This window comes from Mirounga angustirostris, unplaced genomic scaffold (assembly GCF_029215605.1).
Source record: "Mirounga angustirostris isolate CCGP_5_RB_7025 unplaced genomic scaffold, mMirAng1.0.hap1 SCAF_1, whole genome shotgun sequence".
NCBI lineage: Eukaryota > Metazoa > Chordata > Mammalia > Carnivora > Phocidae > Mirounga > Mirounga angustirostris.
The window spans coordinates 54226980-54241816 of NW_026991709.1; the positions used below are offsets into that span (position 1 = coordinate 54226980).

At 40.4% G+C, this 14837-nt stretch overlaps 1 protein-coding gene across 1 annotated transcript in view; it reads right to left on the bottom strand.

Annotated features, from left to right (window-relative positions):
• MYH15 (myosin heavy chain 15) overlaps positions 1–14837 on the bottom strand; it is a 150687-nt gene that overhangs the window by 24450 nt on the left and 111400 nt on the right. Inside the window, 3 exon segments of the mRNA XM_045863921.2 lie at positions 3061–3080; positions 3083–3258; positions 3474–3672. Of these exon segments, the coding sequence (XP_045719877.2) occupies positions 3061–3080; positions 3083–3258; positions 3474–3672 (395 nt within the window).

Consider the following 14837-nt stretch of genomic DNA (forward strand, 5'->3'; position numbering starts at 1 on the left):
TTCCTATTTTTGATTTCTCTTCATTGTCCTTTCACTTTTCTCTAGCAAATTCCTCTCTCAGCAGTAGGATTGTACCTTGGAAATAGAAAGAGATTCTAGCCTCACAGGTTCTGCCCTGCTTCCTCAATGGCATGAAGCATCTTCATCGAGGCTACCATGCTCTGTCCTCACAGAGACCCAGGTTCTATGCCCCCCACCCCAGGATTTTCCCTGGTGGTGGTGGTGGTGCTGAGGATAAGTGTATTTTACTGGATATTTTCTGGAGGCTCACTGCACATAACTCCATAGAAACTCTTTCTTTGTAAAGGAAGGTATAAATATAAATGCTGACTTGTTCATACGTGGAATCATTTAAAATCTGCTAGGGAGATAATGGTCAAAACCTTTTCAAGCTGAATGACTCTAATTGGTTCTTTTGGGGAGGAAGGGGGTTAGGAGATATTGTGCAAGAGGGCAATCTAGATTGTCACAGCTCAGGTTTGAAAAAAGAACACATATAATCAGCCAAGGATAAGTTTGGCCTTGTATATTTATTCTAGGCCTAGAGGTCTGGGAATGCAGAAGAGACTAAGAAGTTTCCATAAAATGTTCATTATGCTTTCAAAAGATTGACAGCATTCTATTAATTGCAAGGTACCCCCACACGATTAATGTTGGGGAGAGGTCCTTGTGAGCAATGTAGTATCACCTAGATATGCTGGTCAGACAATGTGGTATCACCTAGATATGCTGGTCAAAGGGACCAGCAGCGTCACCTGAGAATTCATTTGATTCCTGGGTCCCACTGCAGAGATTCTGATTCAGTAGGTCTGAAATGAAACCTGAGAATTTGCATTTTTGTGTTAGTTTCTGTTATATACCTAAAGTGTCAGAAACTCTGTCCTAGAGATCAGGTTTCCACGGCCTAATTTTCTTTTTGTTTTTTTCAAATTCATCTCCCCCTCCCTGTGTCTGCTTTTGCTCTGGTTGATGTGCTCAGCTCTCTCTAGGCTAGTGGTCTTTCATCGTATTGGGACCCACTGGTACATTATCAGTTATAATATGCATAACAAATGATTTATTACCAATAGCTATTAAGTACTACAGATAGATGATTACTTTTTAAAAATTCAATATCTGACTTTATAAGAAGCCTGCTCATTGTATTTAGATAAGCTTTCCTGAGAGAGAAAGAAAATGTTGAAGTGAGTTAGCCTGCCGGGAATTATGCATAACACACAGCCTATTTGTTCCATATCACATGATATCTAAATAGGGTTGTGTCACGCACAATGTTTTGTTGGACACGAAAGTCAAACGTAGGCACAAACTAATTGCAGTGCCTTCCAGCTGGTACATCTTTGGCTGATCCTTCCTTTTCCCCAATATTTCTAGGTAGGGGCACAATTGGCAATCTTGGAGGGGCAATTCTTTGTGAAGTAGGATTATCCTGCACCTAGCACTAGTATCTCTGAACTCTGCCCACTAAATGTCAGTGGCTCTCTCCAGTCACTGTGGCAACCAAAATGATCCCACAGATGTTTCTAAATACTCCAGGTATGGCAGTTCTGCCTATAGTTGTTTTAATCCACCCTTCACAGCAATCACCAGAGTAAACTTCCTAAAATGAAAATCTGATCCTCACTCTTGTTTACTTAAAATTCTTCAGTGGATCCCCATTAGCTGCAAGACAGAATTCAAGCTTCATCAGTCTCGGACTCAAGGTTCCTGGGGACCTGGCTCTCCTTGCCTCTTAGCATTATTTCTCTGATCTCTCCTACCCCCCGCTCTACCATGTTCGAGTGAGTATAGCAATTTCCCTCAATAGCCCAATCTCCTCCTCCCCCATGCTTCTGTCTTTGGTTTCACAGCCCCAGTTAAGCGTATTGTGCATCTAGCTAGGTCTAGGACTGTCAGGGAAGGCTTTCTGTAGGGGTGTGCTTGCTCTGACACTACACTCCAGCAGTGCACTGCAGTTCCTTGCTTGGGTCTCCACTTTTTTGGGACAGTGGAGACATTCTGCATATATCCCATGCATACCTGCTCAGGTTATGGTGGGTGCCATAGAAATGTTGAATGACCCATTTACTGTACACATTTGCCCTAGCCACGATGGTTTCTCCTGATTCTGTGAGAATGGCAAACAATCTAAGAATTCTTGCTTCATGTCACTTGTATAACCTTCCATGAGATTCCAGAGTCCTGACAGCTCATCAAATCTGTCAGTAGCCACTTAGAATTGTTAGAAATCTCCTGGCTCTGAGGCAGGAACATTTTTTTTTTTTTTAATCCTGGCATGCTGGGAGAGTATACGGCTTGGAGGGAACAGGAGAAGCAGGCAAGTGGTTCTGGTACACTAGGGAATGTTCATGTCTTCCCAGAATTCTGGCTATCAATGCTCTGAGAGTCCATTCTTTTGGATTTAGTATTATGGGTTCTATTGGGTCCCCACCAAAAGAGATGTGCTGAAGTCCTAACCCCAGATCTCTGAATGTGAACTTATTTGGAAATAGAGCCTTTACAGAGGTAATCAAGTTAAAAATGAGATCATTAGGAGGTGTCCAAATCCAATATGACTGATGTCCTTATAAAAAGGGAAATTTAGACACAAATACTAACAGAGGAAAGATGGTGTTAAGACATGGAGAGAGAATGCCATGTGAAGGCAGAGGATTGAAATGATGCAGCTCTAAGTTAAGGAAAACCAAAAGATTGCCAACAAACCACCAGAAGCTAGAAAACGGCAAGGAAGGATCGATCTACAAGGTTCAGAGGGAGCATGGCCCAGCAGACACCTTAGTTTCAGTCTTCCAGTCTTCAGTACTATGAGAGAATCAATTTCTGCTGTTTTAAGCCACCCAGTTTGTGGTCCTGAGTTGTAACAGCTCTAGGAAACTAATACATCTGGGAATGATTGAAGAGTGTGCCAATTGCTCTGCTGCCAAAGACTCTCCCAGTGCCTTATATGCCATACCCAAGCCCTGACATGGCAACTATGTATGGTCCAAGGCTGAAAAAGAGGTGGAAACAATGGCCTTCACACAGCTGATGCAGCTAATGGGGAGAGTTTATGGGCCTCACCTGGGTATGGAAAAGATTGCTTCCATGGCCTGCAGGAGTTCTTCCTCTGCCAGCCTGCACCCGCATTCTGTCTGCTTGTACAAGGACCTCAGTTCCTCCAGCTCGGACTGGAGAAGAGAGCTGTGCCTCTCAGCCATAGCCACCTGCTCCTTCAGCTCACTGCTCAGATGTGTGCTGTCATCTAGCTGCACCCAAAGGGTCCTGCGAGAGAAAACACAGGCCTGGGGCACAGATCTCTCTGGGTTCAATGGGATATGCACCTGCATGCATGCTCTGAGCAAAGCTCCACCAATTTAAATTTAAGTATGTTCCTGCTCTCTTGAAGGATTAGATTTGTTGCCCTTACTTTTATTGCTCAACACAATCTGTCTCTTGGTTTGTTTATTACCTGCCCCCATATTACAATCTAAAATACCTTGACCTGAGTCTGAAGCTGGCCCAGGGATTTGGTTGCCTCTGACACCTGCCGGTTGGCATAGCTAAGCTGGAGTTCCATCTCACTGAGGTCCCCTTCCACATTCTTCTTTAGCCGGATCACCTCAATTCTGCTTCTAGTTTCAGAATCCAGACTAGACTGCAGGGAGTCAATAGTACTTTGCTGGTTCCTCCTAATTTTAGAATAACATTCAGGGGAAAAAAATCATGCACCCAAATTAAGAAAGGCTACCTGCTGTGTACATAATAGTTTAGGAAACAGAAAAAAAAGTAAAAATTCAAGAAAAAGTCTGGGTAATTAACAAAATGAATCTAAGGGGTTGTCATTTTAAAAACATAGAGAGGTTGGGGCACTTGGGTGGCTCAGTCAGTTAGGTGACCAACTCCTGAATTCGGCTCAAGTTATGATCTCAGGGTTCTGGGATCAAGCCCTCTGTCCAGCTCTTCACTCAGTGGGGAGTCTGCTTGAGATTCTTTCTCTCCCTCTCCTTATGCCCCTTGCCCCACTTTCAGGCTCACACGTGCTCTCTCTCTCTCAAATAAATAAATAAATCTTAAAAAAAAAAAAAGAGGTTGAAGGGTTAGGTTAGTGAAGGTTAATGAGCATCATAACAGATTAAGATTCCCAGGACAACTTCCCACAAGAATCAAGGAAAGTACCAGAATCTCCATGAGGTTCCAGTGGGGCAGCCTTAGCCTTATCTAAGATGCCCTAGAGGACAGCATAGGGCAAACACCTGGATTTCCTAGAGTGGCTAAGGAAGAAGGAAGGATGCTCTTCTGACAGCCATAATATTTAAACTACTTTCAATGGTGAAACATGTCTGAACAAGGCAAGAAAGAACCACCCAGGCTAAAGTCTCAAGGACCACCAATCCTGCTCTAATGGCCTGTAGATGCTTAGCTCTTCTGTAATAGCATGGTTATCTTTCTCTAGGAGTTGGAGTACAGTCAATGGTAGGCTGAGAAAACCAACTGCTGTGTAAGGATTGAGTTGCCTCAAATTCCTTCCTAACAACAAAGCCCTATGCTGAAACTATGTTTATAAAGTGACAGAAGCTTAGACAATAAATGTGTGTTCAGAAAAGCCATGAAAAAGTCTGGGGAACTCATGACAATCATTTCCCAGGCTTCTTGCTGTTAGTTTGGGACTTTGTGACTGAATCCTGGCCACTGGATTATGGACAGAAATGTTTCCAGGCCTTGCCCATACAACATTTTCACTTGTATGGTCTAGTACTCCCCTTTTCCTCATCTATGGCAAACTTGGTGGCCATATATAGAAGATTGTGGCATTGCAAGATGGAAGGAACCTGGGTTCTTGAATGACTTTGAAGAATAGTAGCTCACTCTCTAGCCTAGCCTACATTGGACTTGGACATAAAACAAAGATAAACTTTGATAGTTTTAAGTCATCAAGATTTGGTGTTTGTGAACCAGGACAGGTTAACTGCTATAACAAAAACATGCCCTGTTAAGTTTACCCTATGAAATAGGACTTAGTGCTGTACAGACAAGACAGAGGTGGGAAGAGTCTTCCTATTCTTTCAGAGCCCATTATCACAAATAGCAGGAATGTACTCATCTTGGATCAGAATTAGGTCTGCACTGAAATGTCATTGAACCTGTGTCCTGAGCTCAGAGGCCAATCAGGAAGGCATATAGCCCACATGGGGTAGGAGTGTGGTTAGAGTTTTCAATTGGATGACAGGGGGAGGAGCCACTTGTCATGACCACTTTTCTCTCCATTGGTGGGATGAAGTCTCACAAGTAGTTATGAAATGTATGGGAGAATGTAAAGCCCAGAGTTAGCACCTCTCCTCTGTGAACCCCGTGTCCCTGTGCCCCACAAGTTGAGGTCAGCCTCTCATGTCTATTCTTATGTCTTGGACTTCTGTTCAGCTTCCATTCAGAATCCTACAGGGATGCCAGTATATAAAGTTAACAGAGACTGTTATGGCTGAATATGTACCTCCCCATTTATATGTTGAAGCCCTAAACCCCAGTACTTCAGAATATAACTATCTCAGAGATATGGCCTCTAAAAGAGGTGATTAAGGTAAAATGAGGCTGTTGGGTGGGGCCTAATTCAATCTGATTTGTGTCCCTATAGAAAGAGAAAATTTGGACACACACAAACACACCAGGGATGCACACGCACAGAAGAAAGATCATGTGAGGACACAACAAGATCATGTGAGGACACAACAAGAGGGTGGACATCAACAAGGAGAGGCCTCAGGGGAAACCAAACTTGCCAACACCTTGATTTTGGACTTGCAGCTTCCAGAATTGTGAGAAAATAAATTTATGCATTTAAGCCACTTAGTATGCATTTCATTATGGCAGCCCAAGCAGACTTCGACACGGACTCACATTCTCAACATCACTGAAAGCTTTAAGACACTTCTTTGTTTTACATTGAGAAAACTTATTTTTGCCACAGCTGACTCTCCTTCTGTAGGAACACTAAAGCATTCCTAGTTTGGTGTCAAAATCCTCTGTAGAGAGATACATTCTACTTAAGCAATGTTTCAAACTGTATTTTTCTACAGTTGTTTATGAATCTTCATGAGAGCCTGCAGACAGTAGAAATTGCTGTGGTTTGAGAGGCTTGGATAGGATACAGGCCTAGAGAATGGCCTCTACACTATCAATACATTTCATGTATAGTTATATTTTAAAATGAAAACTCCTCCAAGTACCTTTAAAAAAAAAAAAAATGAAGCTCTCAGGACCAGAACAATATAGTAAGAAGTTCTTCCCCTCACCCCCAGAAATGTGGAAGACAATTTGAAAAAGGAAACCAAATGCAAAAAAAAAAAAAAAAAAAAAATCAGTATAAAAACTTGAGGGAAACCATCAATAAAACAAAAAGGCAACCTACTGATTAGGAAAAGATATTTGCAAGTGATGTATCCAGTAAGTGATTAAGATCCAAAATATATAAATAACTTATACAACTCAACACCAAAAATAATAATAATAATGATAATAATCTGATTTAAAATGGGCAAAAGACATGGACATTTCTCCAAAGAAAACCTATAGATAGCCAACAGACGCAACAGATGCTCAACATCACTCATCATCAGAGAAATGCAAATCAAACCCACAATGGGATATTACCTCACACATGTGAGAATAGCTAAACTCAGAAACAAAAATAATAAGGGTTGGTAAGGATGTGGAGAAGAAGAACCCTCATGCACTGTTGGTGGGAATGCAAATTTGTGCAGTCACTATGAGAAACAGTATGGACATTCCTCAAAAAAATCAAAAATAGAATTACCATATGATCCAGTAATTCTACTACTGGATATTTACCCAAAGAAAACAAAAATGTTAATTCAAAAAGATATATGTACTGCTATGTTTATTGCAGCATTATTTACAATAGCCATGATATGGAAGCTACCCAAGTGTCCATCAATAGATGAATGGATAAAGAAGATGTGGTACAGACTTCCAGGGGGAGATGGTGGAGTAGGAGGACCCTAAGCTAACCTCATCCCATGGATACAACTAGATAATAACACATCAGTGTAAATAAACCAGAAAACAAAACACAGACTGGGAGAACTGACTCTCCACAGGTGAAAGTTGAGAAAAGACCACATGGAGGAGAGTAGGAAGGGCAGAGACATGGTTGGGACCTAAATGGACCTATGGGATTGTCCATAGTAGTGAGGAACATAGAGATGAGGGAAACAGACCCTCACCCCAAGCACCCCAGGCACGAGGACCTTGCATGGGAAAGACAAATCCCCATAACATTTGGCTTTGAAAACCAGAGGAGCCTGGCTTCACAAGTTCTTACAACTGGGCTTAGTACCTGGAACTTTAAAAATCAGTGGGATGGGTTCTGGGAGAGCAATGGAAAACTGAAGCCCATCCTTAAAGAGACTGCATGACAAACAGCCCCTCAAAGATACAGCATAGAAGCAGCAGTTTGAAAAACACCTGGGCATCCAAATTGGCAAGGAAGAAGTCAAACTTTCACTATTTGCAGATGATATGATACTCTATGTAGAAAACCAAAAGACTCCACCAAAAAATTACTAGAACTAATACATGAATTCAGCAAAGTTGCAGGATATAAAATCAATGTGCAGAAATCTGTTGCATTTCTATATACCAATAATGAAGCAGCAGAAAATGAAATCAAAGAATCGATCCCATTTGCAATTGCACCAAAACAATAGGATACCTAGGAATACCTAACTAAAGAGGTAAAAGATCTGTACTTTGAAAACTATAGAACACTTATAAAAGAAATTGAAGAGGACACAAAGAAATGGAAAGGCATGCCATGCTCATGGATTAGAAGAACAAATATTGTTAAAATGTTTATATTACCCCAAACAATCTACACATTTAATTCAGTCCCCATCAAAATACCACCAGCATTTTTCACAGAACTAGAACAAATAATCCTAAAATTTGTATGGAACCACAGAAGACCCCGAATAGCCAAAGCAGTTCTGAAAAAGAAAAACAAAATTGGAGGGATCACGATTCCAGATTTCAAGCTATATTACAAAGCTGTAGTCATCAAGACAGTATGGTACTGGCACAAAAACAGACACATAGATAAGTGGAATAGAATAGAGAACCCAGAAATGGACCCACAACTCTATGGTCAGTTAATCTTTGACAAAGCAGGAAAGAATATCCACTGAAAAAAGTTTCTTCAACAAATGGTGTTGGGAAAACTGGACAACAACATGCAGAAGAATGAAACTGGACCACTTTCTTATAACATACACAAAAATAAATTCAAAATGGGTGAAAGACCTAAGTGTGAGACAGGAAACTATCAAAACCCTAGAGGAGAACACAGGCAGCAACCTCTCTGACATTGTCTGTAGCAACTTCTTACTAGACACATCACTGGAGGCAAGGGAAACAAAAGCAAACATGAACTACTGGGACTTCATCAAGATAAAACAAGCAAAGGCAACAATCAACAAAAACTAAAAGGCAGTCTATTGAATGGGAGAGATATTTGCAAATGACATATCTGCTAAAGGGTTAGTATCCAGAATCTATAAAGAACTTATCAAACTCAACACCCAAAGAACAAATAACCCAGTTCAGAAATGGGCAGAAGACATGAATAGACACTTTTCCAAAGAAGACATCCAGATGGCTAACAGACATATGAAAAGATGCTCAATGTCACTCATCATCAGGGAAATAAAAATCAAAACAACGAGATATCATCTCACACCTGTCAAAATGGCTAAAATAAACAACACAAGAAACAACAGGTGTTGGTGAGGATGCAGAGAAAGGGGAACCCTCTTGTACTGTTGATGGGAATGCAAACTGGAGCAGCCACTCTGGAGAACAGTTTGGAGGTTCCTCAGAAAGTTAAAAATAGAACTACTCTATGATCCAGCAATTGCACTACTAGGTACTTACTCAAAGGATACAAAAATACAGATTCAAAGGGGTACATGCACCCCGATGTTTATAACAGCAGTATCAACAATAGCCAAACTATGGAGAGAGCCCAAATATCCATCGACTGATGAATGGATGAAGAAGATATGGTATATATATATGCAATGGGATATTACTCAGCCATCAAAAAAATGAAATCTTGCCATTTGCAGCAATGTGGATGGAGCTAGAGTGTATTATGCTAAGTGAAATAAGTCAGTCAAAGATAAATACCATATGATCTCACTCATGTGGGATTTAAGAAAGAAAACAGATGAACATATGGGAAGAGGTAAAAAATGAGAGAGGGAAACAAGCTATAAGAGACTCTTAACAATAAAGAACAAACTAAGGGTTGATGAAGGGAGGTGGATGGGGGAATGGGCTAGATGGGTGATGGGTATTAAAGAGGGCATTTGTTGTGATGAGCACTGTGTGTTGTAGGTAAGTGATGAATCATTGAATTCTACTCCAGAAGCCAATATTGCACCATATGTTGACTAACTAAAACTTAAATAAAAAAAAAATGCCCAGGGTATAAGGGAAGATTTATTTGCTCATCTTCATAAGGCCACTACTTTTAAGAGCAGGACACATAGCTGATTTTCCTAACACATAGGAACAGACACAGAGAGTTAGACAAAAGGAGTAGAGGAATATGTCCCAAATGAAAGAACAGGGAAAAATCACAACAAAAGAGCTTAACAAAACCAAGATAAGTAATATGCCTGAAAGAGAATTTAAAGTAATGGTCATGAAGATACCCACAAGAGAGTGGATGACCTTAGTGAGACCCTCAACAAATAGATAGGAAATATAAAAAAGAAAGAGATGAAGAACTCAACAACTGAAATTAAAAATACACTAGAGGGAATAAATAGTAGACTAGAGGAAGCAGAAGAACAAATCAGCAACGTGGAGGATAGAGTAATGGAAAGAGATCAACCTGAACAGGAGAGAGAGAAAAAAAGAAACTGAAAATAGACCTGGGGAACTCAGTGACACCATCAAGCATAATAACGTTCGCACTATAGGGATTCCAAAAGGAAAAGAGAGAGAAAAGGGGGCATAAAATCCATCTGAAGAAATAATAGCTGAAAATGTCCTGAATCTTGGGAAAGAAAGAGAAATCCGGATCTAGGAGGCAATGAGAGTCCCCAAGAAAATCAATCCAAGGGCGTCTACACCAAAACACATAGTAACTAAAATGGCAAAAAGTAGTGATAACAAGAGAACTTAAAAACATAAAGAGAAAAGAAAACAGTTACATACAAGGGAAACCTCATAAGGCTATCAGCTGCTTTTTTAGCAGAAACTTTGCAGGCCAAAAAGAGAGTGGCATGATAGATTCAAAGTGCTGGAAAAAAAAAACCCTATAGCCAAGAATACTCAATCCAGCAAGGCTACTATTCAGAATAGAAGGAGGGATAAAGAATTTTCCAAACAGGGAGTGCCAGCTCATACTCCCTGTTCTTTCTCTCCTCCCAGGGCACCAGGTGCATGAGTTATAGAAACTCATGACAATTAAAGCAGCCCTACAAGAAATGACAGAGACTTTTTGAATGGAAAGACTATAAGGAGGAATGAGAAAAGTAGGAAGCACAAAAGCAGTAAAATTAAGTATATCTATAAAAATCAGTTAAGGGACTCACAATATAAAAGGTTGTAAAGCACTACACTATATACCTAAAATGTGCAGGGGAGAGGAGTAAAGAATGGGTTCAAACTTAAGGGGCCATGAACTAATTCGGATTGCTATATGCATGTTATATACAAACCTGATGGTAACCACAAATCAAAAACCAGTAATAGATATGCAAAAAATAAAGAAAAAGGAATCCACATATATCACTAAAGAAAGTCAGCAAACCATGAGAGGAAAGAGCAAGAGAAGAAAGGAACCAAACTACAAAAACACCATAAAACAAGTAACAAAATGGTGATCGGTACACACCTATCAGTAATTACTCTGAATGTAAATGGACTAAATGCCCCAATCAAAAGACATAAGGTGACAGAATGGATAAAAAAGCGAGACCCATCTATATGCTGCCTACAAGAGACTCATTTCTGACCTAAAGACACAGATTGAAGGTGAAGAGATGGATGTGGCCATGTGGCTCATCTTCACTGTCATCTCCTTCCCACCACTCCTCTGGCTCTACTGCCAGCCTGACAGTGCCACCTACCCATAATGCAGCCTCAGCAAGGAGAAGGGTACATCCAGCCCTGCTGCAACAGCTCCTTCTTCCACCCTGGCTTATTGTGGGACTGGTCTAGGAGTAAGCTGCACATGCACATGCTCAGCAAGAAGCAGTACCCTAGGGCCAAAAAGGTGTCTGCAGGACTACAGAAAGAGGGCTGGGTGCAGCAGCAGGGGGTATGCAAATGCAGAAAGAGCCAGAGGACAGCAGCCTGATGTGGGCGGGGATGGCAGCCACTCATATACTATGCCAGGGTCTAGCCAGGGTCAACTTGGGAGCACTGGCTGCTGGAGGTCCACGCCCCAGCAGGGGCCTGTCAGGTGCCAGGTCACACTCCCTGTTCTCTCTGTCCTGCTGGGGTGCCAGGCACACAGCAGCGTGTGCCGAGGCAAGGTGGCCTAGGTGCACCAGAGTGCTTCACCTTTATGTCGGCAGTGATGGATATGTTGCTGCTCTGCTGGTTCCCCTTCTTCTTCAGCTACAGCCTGCAGGGCATCTGCCCCAAGGCATGCCAGGTGAGGACCTGCTCTTCAAGTTCCTTTTCTGGATTGGCTACTACAACAGCTTGTTCAACCTGGTCATCTTCATCATCTTTACCTAGGACTCCAGTGTTCCTTTAAGCACATCCTCTTCTGTTGGTGGAGAAGGGGCTTTAGGCAATGAGCTGTGTTCCCCACCTGGCAGAGACCCTAGGCAGCTACCTGCAGAGAAGTGGGAAGGCTGACCCCCAGGAGAAAGTGGGGGCAGCTTCCCCAGAGACCCAGGGATGGATTGGCCTTTAGTCCACAGTGGATGGTAGGGCAGGGCAGGAGTCTCTGAGAGACTGCAGGGCATCTGCAGAGGGGAGACAAGAGAGGGGCAATCCCTCTGCCTTCCCATCTCAACAGAGGGCTACTTCTGGGACTCTGCGCCTGGATCTGGCTTTGGGAGCCATGTGGTGGTGTAGCTGTGAGGTCAGGGTCTTAGACAGCAGAGGCAAATGCAGCCTCCCACACAGGTGAGAAAGGAGCCCCCATCAACACACACCACTACCCTGATCCACCTCTGAGCAAGAGCTGACTTCCTCAAGACCTAGTATGGGCAGCTGTCTTAGGGGAGGAAAGAGGGCACTGACAATCTTTGGTTACTGAAATTATTTAAATGTTTGCCAAAATTGATAGTCAAAACAGCCAAACTATTTTCTAAATAAACCTTTGTAATACCAAAAAAAAAAAAAAAAGTGAAGGGATGGAATAGCATTTACCATGTAAATGGAAGTCAGAGTAGCAATACTTATATTGGACAAAATAGACTTTTAAAGCAAAGACTGTAACAAGAGACAAAGAAGGACACTGTATAATCATAATGGGAACAATCCAACAAGAAGATATAATAGTTGTAAATATTTAGGTACCCAACATGGGAGTACCCAAATACCTAAAGAAGCTAATAACAAACATGAAGGAAGTAATTGATAGTAATACAGTAATAGTAGGGAACTTTAACACCCCACTTACATCAATGGATATATCATCCAAGCAGAAAATCAACAAGGAAACAGTGGCTTTAAATGATATACTGGACCAGAGGGACTTAACAGATATATTCAGAATATTCCATCCTCAAACAGCAGAATACCCATTCTTTTCAAGTATACATGGAACAGTCTCCAGAACAGATCACATATTAGGCCACAAAACAGATCTCAGTGAATTCAAAAGATTGAAGTCCTATCATGCATCTTGTCTGACCACAAAACTAGAAAACAATCAGAAGAAAAAATCTGGAGAGAACACAAATGCATGGAGGTTAAATAACATATTACTAAATAATGAATGGGTCAACCAAGAAATCAAAGAAGAAATTTAAAAAATACATGGAGACAAATGAAAATGAAAACACAAACATCCCAAAATCTTTGGGATGCAGCAAAAGCTGTTCTACAAAGAAAGTTTATAGCAATACAGGACTACCTCAAAAAGCAAGAAAAATCTCAAACAACCTACGCCTACACCTAAAGGATCTAGAAAAAGAAGAACAAACAAAACCTCAAACCAGTAGAAGGAAGGAAATAATAAAGATTATAGCAGAAATAAAACAAATTAAAAATAATAGATCAATGAAACCAGGAGCTAGTTCCTTGAAAAGAGCAACAAAATTGATAAACCTTTAGCCAGACTCATCCAAAAGAAAGAGAGGACTCAAATAAACCAAATCAGAAATGAAAGAGAAATAACAACTGACACCACAGAAATACAAAGAATATTATGAAAAATTATATGCCAACAAACTAGACAATCTAGAAGAAATGGATGAATTCCTAGGAACATATAACCTCCCAAAACCGAATCAGGAAGAAATAGAATTTTTTTTTTAGAAACAGAAAATTTGAACAGACCAATTATCAGCAATGAAATTGAATCAGTAATCAAAAAACTCCCAACAAACAAAAGTCCAAGACCAGATGGCTTCACAGGTGAATTCCACCAAAAGTTTAAAGAAGAGTTAATATCTAATCTTCTCAAACTATTCCAAAAAATAGAAGAGGCAGGAAAACTTCCAAATTCACTCTATGAGGCCAGCAGTACCCTGACACCAAAAGCAGATAAAGACATTACAAAAACAGAAAACTATAGGCCAGTATTTCTGATGAACATAAATGCAAATATCCTCAACAAAATATTAGCAAACCAAATCCAACTATACTATATATTGAAAAAATCATTCATCATGAACAAGTGGGATTTTTTCCTGGGATGCAGGGGTGGTTCAATATTTGCAAATCAATCAATGTGATATAGCACATCAACATCAAAAGAAAGGATAAAAACCATAGATCTTTTCAATTGATGGAGAAAAAACATTTGACCAAGTACAACATCCATTCATGAAAAAACTCTCAACAAAATAGGTTTATAGGGAACATACCTGAGCATAAAAAAGACCACATATGAAAAACCCACAACTAACATTATACTCAATGGTGAAAAACTGAGAGCTTTTCCCCTAAGATCAGGAAAAAGACAAAGATGTCCACTCTCATCACTTTTATTCAACACAGTACTGGAGGAGGGAGTCCTAACCACAGCAATTAGAGAACAAAAAGAAATAAAAGGCATCCATATTGGTAAGGAAGAAGTAAAACTCACTATCTGCAGATGATACTACATATAGAAAACCCTAAAGACTCCACCAAAAAACTACTACAACTGATAAATTAATTAAGTCACAGGATACAAAATCAATATACAGAAATCCATTACATTTCCATACACTAATAATGGATAGAAAGAGTAATTTTAAAAAATCCCATTTACGATTACACCAAAATAATAAAATACCTAGGAATAAACTTATCCAAAGAGGTGAAAGGCCTGTACTCTGAAAACTATAAAACATTGATGAAATAAACTGAAGATGACACAAATAGAAAGTTATTCCACGCTCATAGATCGGAAGAATAAATATTGTTAGAATGTCCATACTAGCCAAAGTAATCTACAGATGTAATTCAATCCCTATCAAAGTACCAGCAGCATTTTTCACAGAACTAGAGTAATCCTAAAATTTATATGAAACCACAAAAGACCCCGAATAGCCAAACCAATCTTGAAAAGGAACAAAACTGGACATATCACAATTCCAGATTTCAAGATCTACTACAAAGCTGTAGTAATCAAAACACTATGATACTGGCACAAAAAACAGACA